This window comes from Salvelinus sp. IW2-2015, linkage group LG4p, assembly GCF_002910315.2.
Source record: "Salvelinus sp. IW2-2015 linkage group LG4p, ASM291031v2, whole genome shotgun sequence".
Classification (NCBI taxonomy): Eukaryota; Metazoa; Chordata; class Actinopteri; order Salmoniformes; family Salmonidae; genus Salvelinus; species Salvelinus sp. IW2-2015.
Window position 1 is genome coordinate 24033824 of NC_036841.1, and position 16256 is coordinate 24050079.

General features: G+C 43.0%; 1 protein-coding gene across 1 annotated transcript in view; it reads right to left on the reverse strand.

Annotated features, from left to right (window-relative positions):
* The window catches only part of nlk2 (nemo-like kinase, type 2), a 96299-nt gene that overhangs the window by 17490 nt on the left and 62553 nt on the right, over positions 1 to 16256 (reverse strand). Inside the window, 5 exon segments of the mRNA XM_023982922.3 lie at positions 11144 to 11219; positions 11221 to 11243; positions 12237 to 12446; positions 13818 to 13903; positions 14081 to 14187. Coding sequence (XP_023838690.1) covers positions 11144 to 11219; positions 11221 to 11243; positions 12237 to 12446; positions 13818 to 13903; positions 14081 to 14187 — 502 coding nt within the window.

The following is a 16256-nucleotide window of genomic DNA, read 5'->3' on the forward strand; positions in this document are numbered from 1 at the left end:
TTTAGGTAGGCTGTTCTCACTGTTTGTTTGTGGGTGATTGTTCCTGTTCATTGCGTTCTTCGTTGTCTGTATGTTCACATGTTCAGGTCTGTAGCGTCGTTAGTTTAATTTTCTGTTTATTGTTTGTTCGTGTTAAGTGTTTCCAATAAATATGGAAACATACCACGCTGCGCTTTGGTCCTCCTCTCTTCCACCTAACGACGAGCGTTACAATGGTGTATCGCTGCAGAATGCTGTGGTAGCCATGCTGGTTAAGTGTGCCTTGAATTCAAAATAAATCACAGACAGTGTCACCAGCAAAGCACCCCACAACATAACACCACCTCCTCCATGCTTTACGGTGGGAAATACACATGCAGAGATCATCCGTTCACCCACACCGCGCCTCACAAAGACACGGCGGTTGGAACCAAAAATCTCTAGAGACCAAAGGACAGATTTCCACCAGTCTAATGTCCATTGCTCGTGTTTCTTGGCCCAAGAAAGTCTCTTATTATTATTGGTGTCCTTTAGTAGTGGTCTCTTTTGCAGCAATTTGACCATGAAGGCCTGATTCACACAGTCTCCTCTGAACAGTTGATGTTGAGATGTGTCTGTTACTTGAACTCTGAAGCATTTATTTGGCGCTGCAATATCTGAGGCTGGTAACTCTAATGAACTTATCCTCTGCAGCAGAGGTAACTCTGGGTCTTCCATTCCTGTGGCGGTCCTCATGAGAGCCAGTTTCATCATAGCGCTTGATGGTTTTTGCGACTGCACTTAAAAGAAACTTTCAAAGTTCTTGAAATTTTCCGTATTGACTGATCTTCATGTCTTAAAGTAATGATGGACTGTCGTTTCTCTTTGCTTATTTGAGCTGTTCTTGCCATAATATGGACTTGATCTTTTACCGAAATAGGGCTATCTTCTGTATACCCCTACCTTGTCACAGCACAACTGATTGTCTCAAACGCATTAAGAAGGAAAGAATTCCACAAATTAACTTTTAACAAGGCACACCTGTTAATTGAAATGCATTCCAGGTGACTACCTCATGAAGCTGGTTGAGTGAATGCCAAGAGTGTGCAAATCTGTCATCAAGGCAAAGGGTGGCTATTTAATAGTGCTAGGTGTCCCGTCAGCGGGAAATTGGAGGGCACGCAATTCAAATAAATAATCGTAATATTAAACATTTATGAACATACATAACATACAAGTACTTTATATCGTTAAAAAGCTTAAATTCTTGTTAATCTAACTGCATTGTCGATTTCAAGTAGGCTTTACAGCGAAAGCATACCATGCGATTGTTTGAGGACTGCGCCCAATCAACATTTTTCAACAGCACGGGCTTCATAAATCACAAATAGCGATTAAATAATCACTTACTTCTGAAATTCTTCCTCTGTTTGCAATCCAAGAGTCCCAGCTACAACATGAATGGTCGTTATTTTAGAATAAATCCTTCTTTATATCCCAAAATGTCAGTTTAGTTGGGCCATCGATTTCAGTAATCCACTCGTTCAACATGCAGACAAAGAATCCCAAAAGCTGCCAGCTAAACTTTGTTCAAACAAGTCAAACTACGTTTCTATTTAATCCTCGGGTCCCTAAAATGTAAATAAACTATATATTTAATACGGAAGAAGTATGTTAAATAGAAATGTAAAATTAGCAGGCGCACGTCCTCTTTGTCGCACGTAAACAAACTGATTTTCCACTGAGACGCTTTGTATAAAAACTCAAAATTCTTACTCGTTTTGGAAGAAACAAGCTGAAACCTTGAACAAAGACTGTTGACATCTAGTGGAAGCCATAGGATTGCAATCTGGGAGCTAGAATTGCATAGGGCCCATAGCTTTCCATTATAAGAGCCTGGACCTCAAAAACAAAAATCTGGTTTGTGTAGTACCATATCAATTGTGCTATAGTCTCATACATTATTTCAACATTTCTACAAACTCAGAGTATTTCTATCCAATGCTACCAATTATATGCATATCCTGGCTTCTGAGCCTGAGTAACAGGCTTACTTTGGACACGTTTGGACACGTCTGTCAGACTGAAATTCAGGAAAATAGACCCTAGCCTAAGAAGATTTATAAAGAATTAAAAAATATACACTGCTCAAAAAAATTAGGGAACACTAAAATAACACATCCTAGATCTGAATGAATGAAATATTCTTATTAAATACTTTTTCTTTACATAGTTGAATGTGCTGACAACAAATCACACAAAAATGATCAATGGAAAATCAAATGTATCAACCCATGGAGGTCTGATTTGGAGTCACACTCAAATTAAAGTGGAAAACCACACTACAGGCTGATCCAACTTTGATGTAATGTCCTTAAAACAAGTCAAAATGAGGCTCAGTAGTGTGTATGGCCTCCACGTGCCTGTATGACCTCCCTACAACGCCTGGGCATGCTCCTGATGAGGTGGCGGATGGTCTCCTGAGGGATCTCCTCCCAGACCTGGACTAAAGCATCCGCCAACTCCTGGACAGTCTGTGGTGCAACGTGGCATTGGTGGATGGAGCGAGACATGATGTCCCAGATGTGCTCAATTGGATTCAGGTCTGGGAACGGGCAGGCCAGTCCATAGCATCAATGCCTTCCCTCTTGCAGGAACTGCTGACACACTCCAGCCACATGAGGTCTAGCATTGTCTTGCATTAGGAGGAACAACCCCCACGCGTGGCGTCGGGCCCTCATACCACCCTCATGGAGTCTGTTTCTGACCGTTTGAGCAGACACATGCACATTTGTGGCCTGCTGGAGGTCATTTTTCAGGGCTCTGCAGTGCTCCTCCTGCTCCTCCTTGCACAAAGGCGGAGGTAGTGGTCCTGCTGCTGGGTTGTTGCCCTCCTACGGCCTCCTCCACGTCTCTGATGTACTGGCCTGTCTCCTGGTAGCGCCTCCATGCTCTGGACACTACGCTGACAGACACAGCAAACCTTCTTGCCACAGCTCGCATTGATGTGCCATCCTGGATGAGCTGCACTACCTGAGCCACTTGTGTGGATATGGTTCCCAATCAGAGGAAACCTAAAACACCTGCCCCTGATTGAGAACCATATCAGGCTAGTTGACAACCCTAAACCAAACATAGAAACACATAACATAGAATGCCCACCCAGCTCACGTCCTGACCAACTAAACAAGACTAAACAAAGGAAATAAGGTCAGGAACGTGACAACCATCCCATCTGGTTTGGGCTTTGTGGGACTATCATTTGTTTTTCAACAGGACAATGACCCAATACACCTCCAGGCTGTGTATGTGCTATTTTACACCAGGGGCAGCCAGGGAAAGTTGCATCCCTCTCCCACACCCCCCCCCTCAAACATTGCCCTCTCTCTCTGCCCCCATCCCTCAGCCCAGAGCACGACAAACAAGTTGTACATCACTCTGCCATACAACAACAAAGCCTTCCCAGGCTACAGCAGGGCACTGTGAAAGGAAGAGTTGCACCTGGGGATGCATGGTGGTGTGGACAAGTGGATGTGATTCCACTGTTTACTCATGTAAACCTGCTGCTAACGCTAGCTAGCTAGCCTCCTGGAGCTAAGAGATYAGACTGGTGAAAAATGGGATGGGCCGATAAAGATGTAGGAAATTACTTGAACAAACAGCCAGAGACTAGGGTTCAACCAGCATGTCAACGCCATATCAGACAGTTCTGTACAAAGATTTGGAGAAAGGGGAAGGCGGGTTTATTTGGATTCTGTGTGTGTTGTGTGTGCTCCAGCAGCAGAGTGAAGTGTGTGAGTAGCAGCTTCTGGCAACTACAGGAATCTACATTAGGTTAGTGAGAAGGAGAGGAGAGAAATCTACATTAGGTTAGTGAGAAGGAGAGGAATCTACATTAGGTTTATCTACATAGGTTAGTGAGAAGAGAGACATCTACATTAGGTTAGTGAGAAGGAGAGACATCTACATTAGGTTAGTTCTACATTAGGTTATTTCTACATTACGTTAGTGCTTAGTGAGAAGGAGAGAAATCTACATGAGTTAGTGAGAAGGAGAGAAATCTACATTAGGTTAGTGAGAAGGAGAGAAATCTACATTAGGTTAGTGAGAAGAAGAGGAGAGGAATCTACATTAGGTTAGTCAGAAGCAGCCCGAGTGCCTGTACTTCTCTGTGGACGTTCTCGCTGTCTGGGAGAATAAACAGATGTAATGACGTCGCTGATGCAGCTCAGAAAACCTTGTCTTTAAAAATGGCACTCGCTCCTCCTCCTGCCATGTTTCACTTCTCTCTTCCCCCCATCCTTCCCTCCCAAGCTCCAAAACCCCAGACACCCATTGCGTAAAAAGAAACCCCTTCTTCCCTCTTCAAAGCTCCTTGGTCAACCTCTCACCGTCTCCTCTCTCCTGTGCCCTCTCATCCTCCTCTCGCAGGTCCTTCACCTCCTCCAGAGGGAAAAGAATGGGGGGGATGAGAAGAGGGCAGGGGCTCTCTGTGATGCTTCATTCTCTCCACCTCTCTTGTCTTCACAAAGAGCCTGTCCTCTTACGTGAATACGTAGCTCCCCAAACTCTCCAAAAAACCTTCAAGTGTGTGTTGACCTCTGGCTGCATCTTGTAAGCTTTGAACTTGCATCTGAAGGAACAGCTAAAACCAGGGCTTTGACAGAGATGTTATGTACTGAATGTGAATAATCATCCACAGAAAGATGCAAATCAGCCACTGAACAGCCACCCTGCAGGTAGAGCATGGTTGGTAGTGATGGGGGGAAATCCATAGTTACATATCAGTATATTATTTTTGATGATATACTGTATCATATTGTTTTGACAATATCACAATATTATTTTTGTGCTAGTTTGCTGTACCTCCACCAAAACTCAAAGCTTGTTCTCCATATTCTTTTAAATAGAGAGCCAATTTGTTTTCATGACTCTCTCGTCACTCTGCAGCAGACATATGGTGAGCAATATTTTTGCAACATCAAATCGTAATAAATACACATTATCGAATCGCAATACATATAGAATTGTGAGAATCAGGGAGAGGGGGTTCAGATGAACAGCCAGCCTGCAGGTAGAGGACCAGCATGGTTGTTGGGGTGTAAGATTAACCCCAGATGTTAATATATTTCCTACCACTGCATTTCTGTGAGCGTCATACACTTTTTCAGACTACCGTCAAGCCCTCCTCCCTCCCACCTCAACCGCATGATGGCACAATGTGTCCTGGGACTGCACTGGTGGCAGGAAACATGATCCCTTTTGGCTCGGACCCCACCACCATCCTCCAACCCATACACCCACATCCCCCATCACTCCACTACCCCTCCCTCCTCTCCCTATGCTGTCCCTACCGGCCCCAGGTCTGTAATCTAAACGTCAGTCGATAGACATGATTAAAACATCCTGCTCCACGCATTGCCTAGCCTGCAGGAGACACACACATGGGAGGGAGCGTCGAGTGACAAGGTCATCCAAATGTCAGCGTTTGCTTACAGTGATGGTGGGGGTGGGTGGTGGCCGTGTGCAGTGTGCATGCACACACACACGACACAGGGTAGGGAGATGGCAAAGAGGTATAAGAGTGGCATGACTTGTGGGTTGATGGGAGGCAGGGGGCAAAGCCACAGTGCTTGCTCTGCAGTTCCTGTTCCCTGCAGGATACCATCTGCCCAAATCAGACATGGAAGATAGACAGAACACACCCCCAATACCAATCAACCATTGGCTGGTTACTGGCTATGTCATTCCATTCACAGAGACCCGACCCACTTACACAAATCTGTCAAGCCTTAGTAATGAAGACATGAGCTCCAGAGGACTGTAGGATCACTCACTCACACACACACAGACACACAGACACACACACACACCAGGGCTGTCCCCGACAAGACAAATCTTGGTGACCGAAAGTAATCTGTTCTTTCAACCAATTGATTGGTCGTAATGTTTAAACGTGTATCTTTCCATATATAGACACACCATATGTGTTTTAATAAAATCAACTATATACGCATTGAGCTTGTCTGATACTTTAAGCTGACTGTTGAAATAAAACACAAGAGAGAGCCAGATATCTAGATAACCAGAAGAAAAAAAACTTCACCTGAACCAACCATTCTCCTCCCGCTCCTGCTGGCTTTCACAGATTCTGCCATTACTCTCCTGAAGTTGCCGGTAATAGGCTACATGAGGAGTCGGCAACCTTTCTCATGTGGAATGGCAATTTATTTCACAATTTCTACTGATCTGCGTGCTCGTTATGGTTTTCATATGCACATTTTCGTGGAACAGTTTCATTTATTCATAATAACGTCTTCATATCTCAAAATCATTGTCATATGGTTAATCAAAATACTATCTAAATGAAAATGATACAAACCTAAAAAGTAACTTCTATTCCCATTGCCAACTATGTAAAAATAGCCTACACAAAGCCAACAAATTAAAACTGCAGCCTGCGGGTAGAAAATATCTTGATAAAAATAAATATCCTATAAATCAGATTGGCTAAGCATGGCTTGTCTGCAATGAACTTGAATCATTGTATCAACTATTAACTTGGGTCCAGCCAGAAGCTTGCGCTAGCGAACTTGTAGCATTGGATAAAATATTCATGGCCCTCAGAGTTTCCCGCGCCAGTGAGCTTGGGACAGACACAGCTGTAGGCTACTTGCGAAAGGGATAAGAAGCAGTGCTTGACTTGGGCAGGAGCTCAACAGAGCTGAGTACAGACACCTCAAATGTTCTACTGTTTGAGCTAGTGTTCCTCTTAATTTTTATCATTATTTTTTGTGTATTTTGCCCCCTTTTTCTCCCCAATTTCGTGATATCCAATTGCGATCTTGTCTCATTTCTGCAACTCCCCAATGGGCTCGGGAGAGGCGAAGGTTGAGTCATGCGTCCAGCCTACCCGCGCTTCTTAACACCCGCCCGCTTAACCCGGAAGCCAGCCGCACCAATGTGTCGGAGGAAACACTGTTCAACTGACAACCAGAGTCAGCCTGCAGGTGCCCGGCCCGTCACAAGAAGTCGCTAGAATGCGATGAGCCCCCCCAGCCAAACCCTACCCTAGCCCAGACGATGCTGGGTCAATTGTGCACCGCCCTATGGGTCTCCCGGTCACGGCCGGTTGTGACACAGCCTGCAGTGCCTTAGACCGCTGCGCCACCCTGAGCTCCTGATCCTCATACAGAATATTTTTTCAGTTTTTCTTAATTTTTACTATTTTCTACATTGTAGAATAATAGTGAAGACATCAAAACTATGATATAACACATATGGAATAATGTAGTAACCAAAAAAGTGTTAAACAAATCAAAATAGATGTTATATTCTTCAAAGTAGCCACCCTTTGCCTTGATGACAGCTTTGCACACTCTAGGTATTCTCTCAACCAGCTTCATGAGGTAGTCCTACCTGGAATGCATTTCAATTAACAGGTGTGCCTTGTTAAAAGTTAATTTGTGGAATTTCTTTCCTTCTTAATGCGTTTGAGCCAATAAGTTGTGTTGTGACAAGGTAGGGTTGGTATACAGAAGATAGCCCTATTTGGTAAAAGACCAAGTCCGTATTATGGCAAGAACAGCTCAAATAAGCATCATTACTTTAAGACATGAAGGTCAGTCAATACGGAAAATTTAGAGTTGACTGCACCTCAGCTTATTGCAGCCCAAATAAATGTTTCACAAAGTTCAAGTAACAGACACATCTCAACATCAACTGTTTAGAGGAGACTGCATGAATAAGGCCATTATGGTTGAATTGTTGCAAATAAACCACTATTACTAAAGGACACCAATAAGAAGAAGAGCTTGCTTTGACCAAGAAACATGAGCAATGGACATTAGACTGGTGGAAATCTGTCCTTTGGTGATGAGATTTTTGGTTCCAACCGCCATGTCTTTGTGAGATGCAGAGTAGATGAACGGATGATCTCCGCATGTGTGGTTCTCCACCGTAAATCACCTATAGTATCACCAGCAAAGCATTTCTACCACAGTATTCTGCAGCGATACGCCATCCGATCTGGTTTGCGTTTAGTGGGACTATCATTTGTTTTTCAACAGGACAATGACCCAACACACCTCCAGGCTGTGTAAGGGCTATTTGACCAAGACGGAGTGTGATGGAGTGCGGCATCAGATGACCTGGCCTCCACAATCCCTGACCTCAACCAAATTGAGATGGTTTGGATGAGTTGGACCGCAGAGTGAAGGAAAAGCAGCCAACAAGTGCTCAGCATATGTGGGAACTCCAAGACTGTTGGAAAAGCATTCCAGGTGAAGCTGGTTGAGAGTATGCCAAGAGTGTAGAAGCTGTCATCAAGGCAAAGGGTGCCTACTTCGAAGAATCTATTTTGATTTGTTTAACACTTTGTTACTACATGACTCAATATGTGTTATCTCATAGTTTTGATGTCTTCACTATTATTCTACAATGTAGAAAATAGTAAAAATAAGAAAACCCATCAATGAGTAGGTGTGTCTAAATTTTGAATGTACTATATATATATATTATACATATGTGTATATATATATTAATATATACGTATGTATATGTGGTATATATGTGTGTTATATATATATATGTGTGTATATATGTGTGTATGTGTATATAAATATATATGTGTATATAAATATATAGTGTATATATATGTATATGTGTGTATACAATATATATATGTATATGTGTGTATATATATATATACACATATATATATACACACATAGTATATATATGTATATGTGTGTATACATATATATATGTATATGTGTGTATATATATATATATATATATATATATACACACACATATATAAGTGGTGTATATATATATATATATATATATATATATGTAATGTGTGTATATATATATATATAAATATATACACATATACTATATATACATATTATATATATATGTATGTGTGTATATATATATGATAATATAATATATATACAATATACTATAATTAATATGTGTATATTATATGTGTGTATATATGTGTGTGTTATATATATAGTGTGTGATATATTGTGTGTATGTGTATATAAAATATATATTGTATGTATTATATGTATATAAATATATATATATATTTGTATATATATTATATTTAATTACACATACACATATTACATAATTGTAATTATTATATATATATATAATATATAATATATATATAATATATATATATATACATACCATAATAACCAAACACACACACACCACACACAGTCGTCGGTACAACCTTAGGTTGGAGTCATTAAAACTTGTTTTCAACCACTCCACAAGTTTCTTGTAAACAAACTATAGTTTTGGCAAGTCGGTTAGGACATCTACTTTGTGCATGACACAAGTCATTTTTCCAACAACTGTTTACAGACAGATTATTTCACTTATAATTCACTGTATCACAATTCCAGTGGGTCAGAAGTTTACATACACTAAGTTGACTGTGCCTTTAAACAGCTTGGAAAATTCCAGAAAATTATGTCATACTCTAGAAGATTCTGATAGGCTAATTGACATCATTTGAGTCAATTGGAGGTGTACCTGTAGATGTATTTCAAGGCCTACCTTCAAACTGAGTGCCTCTTTGCTTGCATCATGGGAAAATCAAAACAAATCAGCAAATCAGAAAAATTGTAGACCTCCACAATTCTGGTTCATCCTTGGAGGCCCAATTTCCAAACGCCTGAAGGTACCTCGTTCATCTGTACAAACAATAGTACAACAAGTATATATACACCATGGACCACGCAGCCGGCATACCGCTCAGAAAGGAGACGGTTCTCTTAGACATAACATACTTTGGTGGCGAAAAGTGGCAAATCAATCCCAGACAACAGCAAATGACCTTGAAGATGCTGGAGGAAACAGGTACAAAAGTATATATCCACAGAAAACGAGTCCTTATATCGACATACCTGAAAGGCCGCTCAGCAAGAAGAAGCCATGCTCTAAATCCGCCATGAAAAAGCCAGACTACGATTTGCAAATGCACATGGGACAAATAATGTACTTTTTGGAGAAATGTCCTCTGGTCTGATGAAACAAAATAGAATTGTTTGGCCATAATGACCATTGTTTATGTTTGGAGGAAAAAGGGGGAGGCTTGCAAGCCAAAGAACACCATCCCAACCGTGAAGCACGGGGGTGGCAACATCATGTTGTGGGGGTGCTTTGCTGGATGGAACACTTCACAAAATAGATGGCATCATGAGGACGGAAAATTATTGGGATATATTGAAGCAACATTCCAAGACATCAGTCAGGAAGTTAAAGCTGGTCGCAAATGGGTCTTCGAAATGGACATGACCCCAAGCATACTCCACAGTTGTGGCAAAATGGCTTAAGGACAACAAAGTCAAGGTATTGGAGTGGCCATCACAAAGCCCCGACCTCAATCCTGTTAGAAGATTTCTGGGCAGAACTGACAAAGCGTGTGCGAGCAAGGAGGCCTACAAACCTGACTCAGTTACACCAGCTCTGTCAGGCAGGAATGGGCCAAAATTCCCCCAACTTATTGTGGGAAGCTTGTAGAAGGCTACCCGAAATGTTTGACCCAAGTTACACAATTTAAAGGCAATGCTACAAATATTAATTCAGTGTTTGTAAACTTCTGACCCACTTGGAATGTGATGAAAGAAATAAAAGCCTAAAATTAAAATCATTCTATCCACTATTATTCTGACATTTTCACATTCTTAAAATAAAGTGGTGATCCTAACTGCCCTAAAACAGGGAATTTTTACTAGGATTAAATGTCAGAATTGTGAAAAACTGAGTTTAAATGTATTTGGCTAAGGTGTATGTAAACTTCCGACTTCAACTGTACATACATACAGTTGGCATGACAACATGCTCGACTAACACAACCATATTGGTCGACAAGCATCAACACATCGACCAGTCGACTCAATTGGGGTCAGCCCTAACAAACACAAACAGCTGGATCTTTTTCTCAGTAGAGGTGAAACCTATGTTCTTTAAATAACTAGAGTTAATACAAAAGTCAATGAAACAAAGAGGTGGAACAAAACATCAACAAAACGCATCTTGCTTTCCAAGAGGACATTCACACTGACTCCTGTAATTTGTAGGACTTCTGAAACCTTGCTCAGGAGACTCATCTGCTGTCCTGCTCCAGTTAACATACGCCGCTCATCTGTGTCTCTACCTGTTTGTGTGGTCCTCTGAGGATGTGGGCCCTGGCCCCCTCACACGCCGTCCTCATGGCCTCCAGAGAGGGAGTCCAGCAGGTCCGTGATCAGATCCAGCTTCAACACAGAAGAACACCATGCAGCACATGTTACTGTACTTGAGACATGCATGCTCGAACGCACACACACAAACACACGCTATGGCACATATGCAGTAAGGCAAAGTAGTTGAGAGAGGCAGGCTAAGTAAATGACTCCAGGGAGCTGTACTGTATGTATTGTGTGTTGTACTGACTTATTGCTCCAGAATGCAATTTTGCAGTGTATTGTGAACACACAGTATCTGTGAACACTGTCATTTTAGACATGAGCCATTTGTGTCGTTCGATCAGAAGTGAAAGGGAGTAGTGTGTACTGAGACATAAAACTGCATTCATCCCTCCCAGCTAACTCAACATGTCATCTGTAATTTAGTTTTTTTTTACCCCTTTTTCTTCCCAATTTCGTGATATCAAATTGGCAGTTACAGTCTTGTCCAATCACTGCAACTCCAGTACGGACTCGAAAGACGACTAAATTCAGCCTGCAGGTGCCTGGCCCACCACAAGAAGTCGCTAGAGCGCAATGAGCCAAGTAAAGCTCCCTGGCAAACCCTCCCCTAACCCGGACGACACTGGGCCAATTGTGCGCCTCCTCATGGGTCTCCCGGTCGTGGTCGGCTGGGACACAGCCTGGGATCGAACCCAGGTCTGTAGTGACGCCTCTAGCAATGCGAAAACAGTGCCTTAGACCGCTGTGCCAATCYGGAGGCAACATGTKATCTCTGAAAGGGATGTAAACGAGGCAGGATCAGAGCCCAAGGTCTGGAGAGACACTGACACTAAAGGTTCAAGGAAACTCTGTTCTGTTTTCAAAAACAAACTTGATCTCTGAAAGCTCTGCTCAAGCTGAAAAATTTTTTTCTGTGAAGTCAACAGACTAACACAACTAAGGATAGCGAATACCTTTTTATCTTATAAAATAAGCCCAGAAATGCTCTGCACTGAATACTAGATCAGCAAGTATTCCATGTCAGATCAACATGTCCCCAGTGTTTACAGTATTGGTTACCTGCTGGATGGGGCTTTGTGCCTGGAACAGGATGCGTCGGCCCAGTAGCTCGGCYAAGATGCATCCTATAGACCAAATYTCGATGGCGTTGGAGTAATGGTGGCTGCCCATGAGGATCTCTGGCGCGCGGTAATACTGGGTCACCACCTCCTGAGTCATGTGACGAGACTCGTCCAGCTCCTCCACCCGCGCCAGCCCAAAGTCACAGATCTGGAGAGGGATGAAGGCAGAGAATATGTTCACATTAATACATCCATCAATACCAATATACAAATAGACTAGTCCTCCCAACCCAACCTAACCCAAGGTTTAGATGCATGCAGCTTCTTGTAAGATACACTATTTATTATTTGGCATCTTACTGTGACTGTTCTGAGTCAATTGTTACATAACTGAATGAGAACGTCGTCTGATACGTCTAAAGACATAAAAGAAAGGAGTACTTGGATCGTTCATAAACGGACTAACGAGCTGCTCCGAAATTCTTTCCCCCACAAACTCAAGGGATGAGCAGCTTTTTCAGAAATGCATGGCACATCACTAATTATATTTTCCAATGAAAACACTCACTGAAGTTGATTACCAACCTCTTCTATGGTGTCCATACAGGAACACACTTCTGTCTCAGTCCCCCCCACCCTCACCTCCTCCAAAGAAAGCTTAGGACAGCACAGCTAAAAAAAACTTTTTTTTTCTCCAATTTCTTCTTGTTGCTGTTAGCTAAATATACATTCTGGTCAGAATGACAGGAAGTGAAGGATTGGGGAGCCACATTAGTGTCGCACTGCTACGGGTCACATTACTTCAGACGATTGCTCCCCACCAGCTTGTACACAACTGAATCAAACTGCTTGAGTAGCTGATGCTGCTGAGGGAGATTTTTGGAAGGGGATGTTTATCATCAGAAATTAAATGACCGCCTCTCTAAAATAATGGCAGACTTGATAGAGAAGGAACACAGCGATACCATGGGCAGACAGCACCCAATCATATGCAGGGAGCATCACAGAGGCAGGCAGGGATGGGTTTGTCTGAAAATAGCCCAGAATGTGTAGGGAAGGTTTTTGGGAAATTAGAAGCTAAATTAGTAAATGTCTGCTGGAGACAATCTGTTCTCCAGAGTCAGCCAGAGAATCAATCTGTCCTCCACCCTCTCCTCACTTTCGCTCRCTCTCTCTCTCCCCCACCCGTGGACTAGCACCCCTCCCAGTTGTCTGTGAGGGAGGAGGGGGAGCTAAGGGTAGAATAAACCCAGGTAGGGCCTCCATTACTTGAACCCAGGATGAAGATTTAGGTGTCAGGAGCCCAGCATCGTGTACTGTAGAAATCCCACTGGGGCGTCAGACCCCCAGTAACACAGGCTACAGAGACTCAGGGCGCCAGATAGTGAGTGAGGGCAGGAGTCAGGAGTGTGTGTGTGTGTGTGTGTGTGTGCGCGCATTTCAGATACTGTACTTCCACAGAGCAGACTCCAACCCCAAGTTGACCTCATAAATATCATACTGTAGATCTCAGTTGAGTAATACATGTCATCATCACAGGAGGATGGAGATGTTAGATAGTAGAGAACAGTAGATCAACCTTAAGCACACAGTTGCTGTTGACCAGGAGGTTGCCAGGTTTGATGTCTCGATGTAGGATGCCAGCTGAGTGCAGGTACTTCAGTCCTACAGACAAAACACATGCCGGGAAGGATTCAGTTGAACGGTTTGATAACAGTTCCTTGTGTGAAGGTCCTACCCCGTTATTTATCATGACGATTCAAACTGATATGTGTGTGAATATCACGTTTTAATGTTTGCAATGTGATCTGGGAGTGTGTGAGCGTGTCGGAGAGGTCTTACCTCGGAGGATCTGATAGAGAAACACTTTGACGTGGTCTGAGCTGAGGGGCTGAGGTGACACGATGATCTTATGGAGGTCACTCTGCATCAGTTCTGTCACCACATAGCTGGACGAGGAGTGGTCAAGGAAAACAACACCACAAAGACTACACAGATATTCTGCAGAGAAGAGCTAGCTAGGTAGTGAAGAGGGGTTAATGGAAGTAAGTGGGAATGGGTCGAGGAAAGACTATTCACAGTGTCTGTTCTGTTACATRCTAACCTAKATAAAATGTTGCCARCCTAAATGGATGTTACTGACAGAGGTTGMTCCAATTCCTCTGCATGTAGCAGCAGTACGGTATCGATCCATTGTCACAATGGGCTCCTGCTGTGAGTTTTAATAGACCTCTATGGTGGGGTCTCTATTTCCTTCTTTCTTTCTGCCTCTTTCACACTCTCCTGGGAAAGGCATTCAGGCAGCCCTGTTTTGCTCTCCCTCAGTCATTCTGGCAGGGTAGACACATAATACATTACATGTGGCATACCTGAACCACAGCGCATAGAAACCTCTCTCTGATAGAAACAACTTCATCCTGCCATCTAGCACTGTCAGCAGGCAGGCCAACTCCCAGAGCACACAGGCATCCCAGCCCAGCCCTGTCGTGTGTGTGTGTGTGTGTGTGTGAGAGTGTGTGAGAGAGAGTGAGAATGATTAGAGCTGAGTGTGCGACACTGCCTCATCGATCCTCCACAGCTCAGGTACATTCTAACCTACATAAAATGTTGCCACCTAAATGGATGTTACTGACAGAGGTTGTTCCAATTCCTCTGCATGTAGCACAGGTACGGTATCGATCCATTGTCACAATGGGCTCCTGCTGTGAGTTTTAATAGACCTCTATGGTGGGGTCTCTATTTCCTTCTTTCTTTCTGCCTCTTTCACTCTCTCCTGGGAAAGGCATTCAGGCAGCCCTGTTTTGCTCTCCTCTGTCATTCTGGCAGGGTAGACACATAATACATTACATGTGGCATACCTGAACCACAGGCATAGAAACCTCTCTCTGATAGAAACAACTTATCCTGCCATCTAGCACTGTCAGCAGGCAGGCCAACTCCCAGAGCACACAGGCATCCCAGCCCAGCCCTGTCGTGTGTGTGTGTGTGTGTGTGAGAGAGAGAGAGTGAGATGATTAGAGCTAGTGTGCGACACTGCCTCATCGATCCTCCACAGCTCAGGAGGGACTTCTAACAAAAGCGCGCACACACACACACACACTTCTCAATAAAGATGGAATGAAGCTACTTGTGGCATGAAATCAGAAGAGGAACAGAAAGGCAGTGCACACACCACCACGACACGCAGAAGGTTGAGGCTACATACCCGCTCGTACACACGCCTGAAACACACGCACACAACAGCCACAGCCAGTTGGAGAAGGCTGAGACACTGGGTGCTTGTGCTCGTTGGGTCCTCGCCTCCTGCAGACCCATGTCAGTGCTCAACAACTCCCACTCTTTTTACAGCCATTTTTTTGTTAGCTGACGCCAAATGGCGACAGCTAGACCTCCTGGGGTCTGACACATAACGAAAAATACATAACAAGAAAAAACACTTTAAATTTACATACATTTTAAAACAATAACATAGACATTACAGACATACACAATTTCAGTGCATTCGGTAAGTATTCAGAGCCCTTCCCTTTTTCCACATTGTTAGATAGACTTTTCCTAAAATGGAAAAATATAAAATGTCCTCAGCAATCTTCAACAATGCCCATAATAACAAAGCAAAACTGTTCTTAGAAAATGTAGCAAATGTATTCAAAATAAAAAACTGAAATACCGTATTTACATAAGTATTCAAATAATAATTGAGCTCAGGTGCATCCTGTTTCCATTGATCATCCTTGATGTTTTACAACTTGGAGTCCACCTGCAGTAATTCAATTGATTGGACATGAATTTGGAAAGGCACACACTGTCTATATAAAAAGGTCCCACAGTTGACAGTGCATGTCAGAACAAAAACCAAGTCATGAGGTAGAAGGAATTGTCCGTAGAGCTCCGAGACAGGATTGGTCGAGGCAGCAAGATCTGGAAGTGTACCAAAATATTTCTGCAGCATTGAAGGTCCCCAAGAAACAGTGGCCTCCATCATTCTTAAATGGAAGTTTGGAACCACCAAGACTCT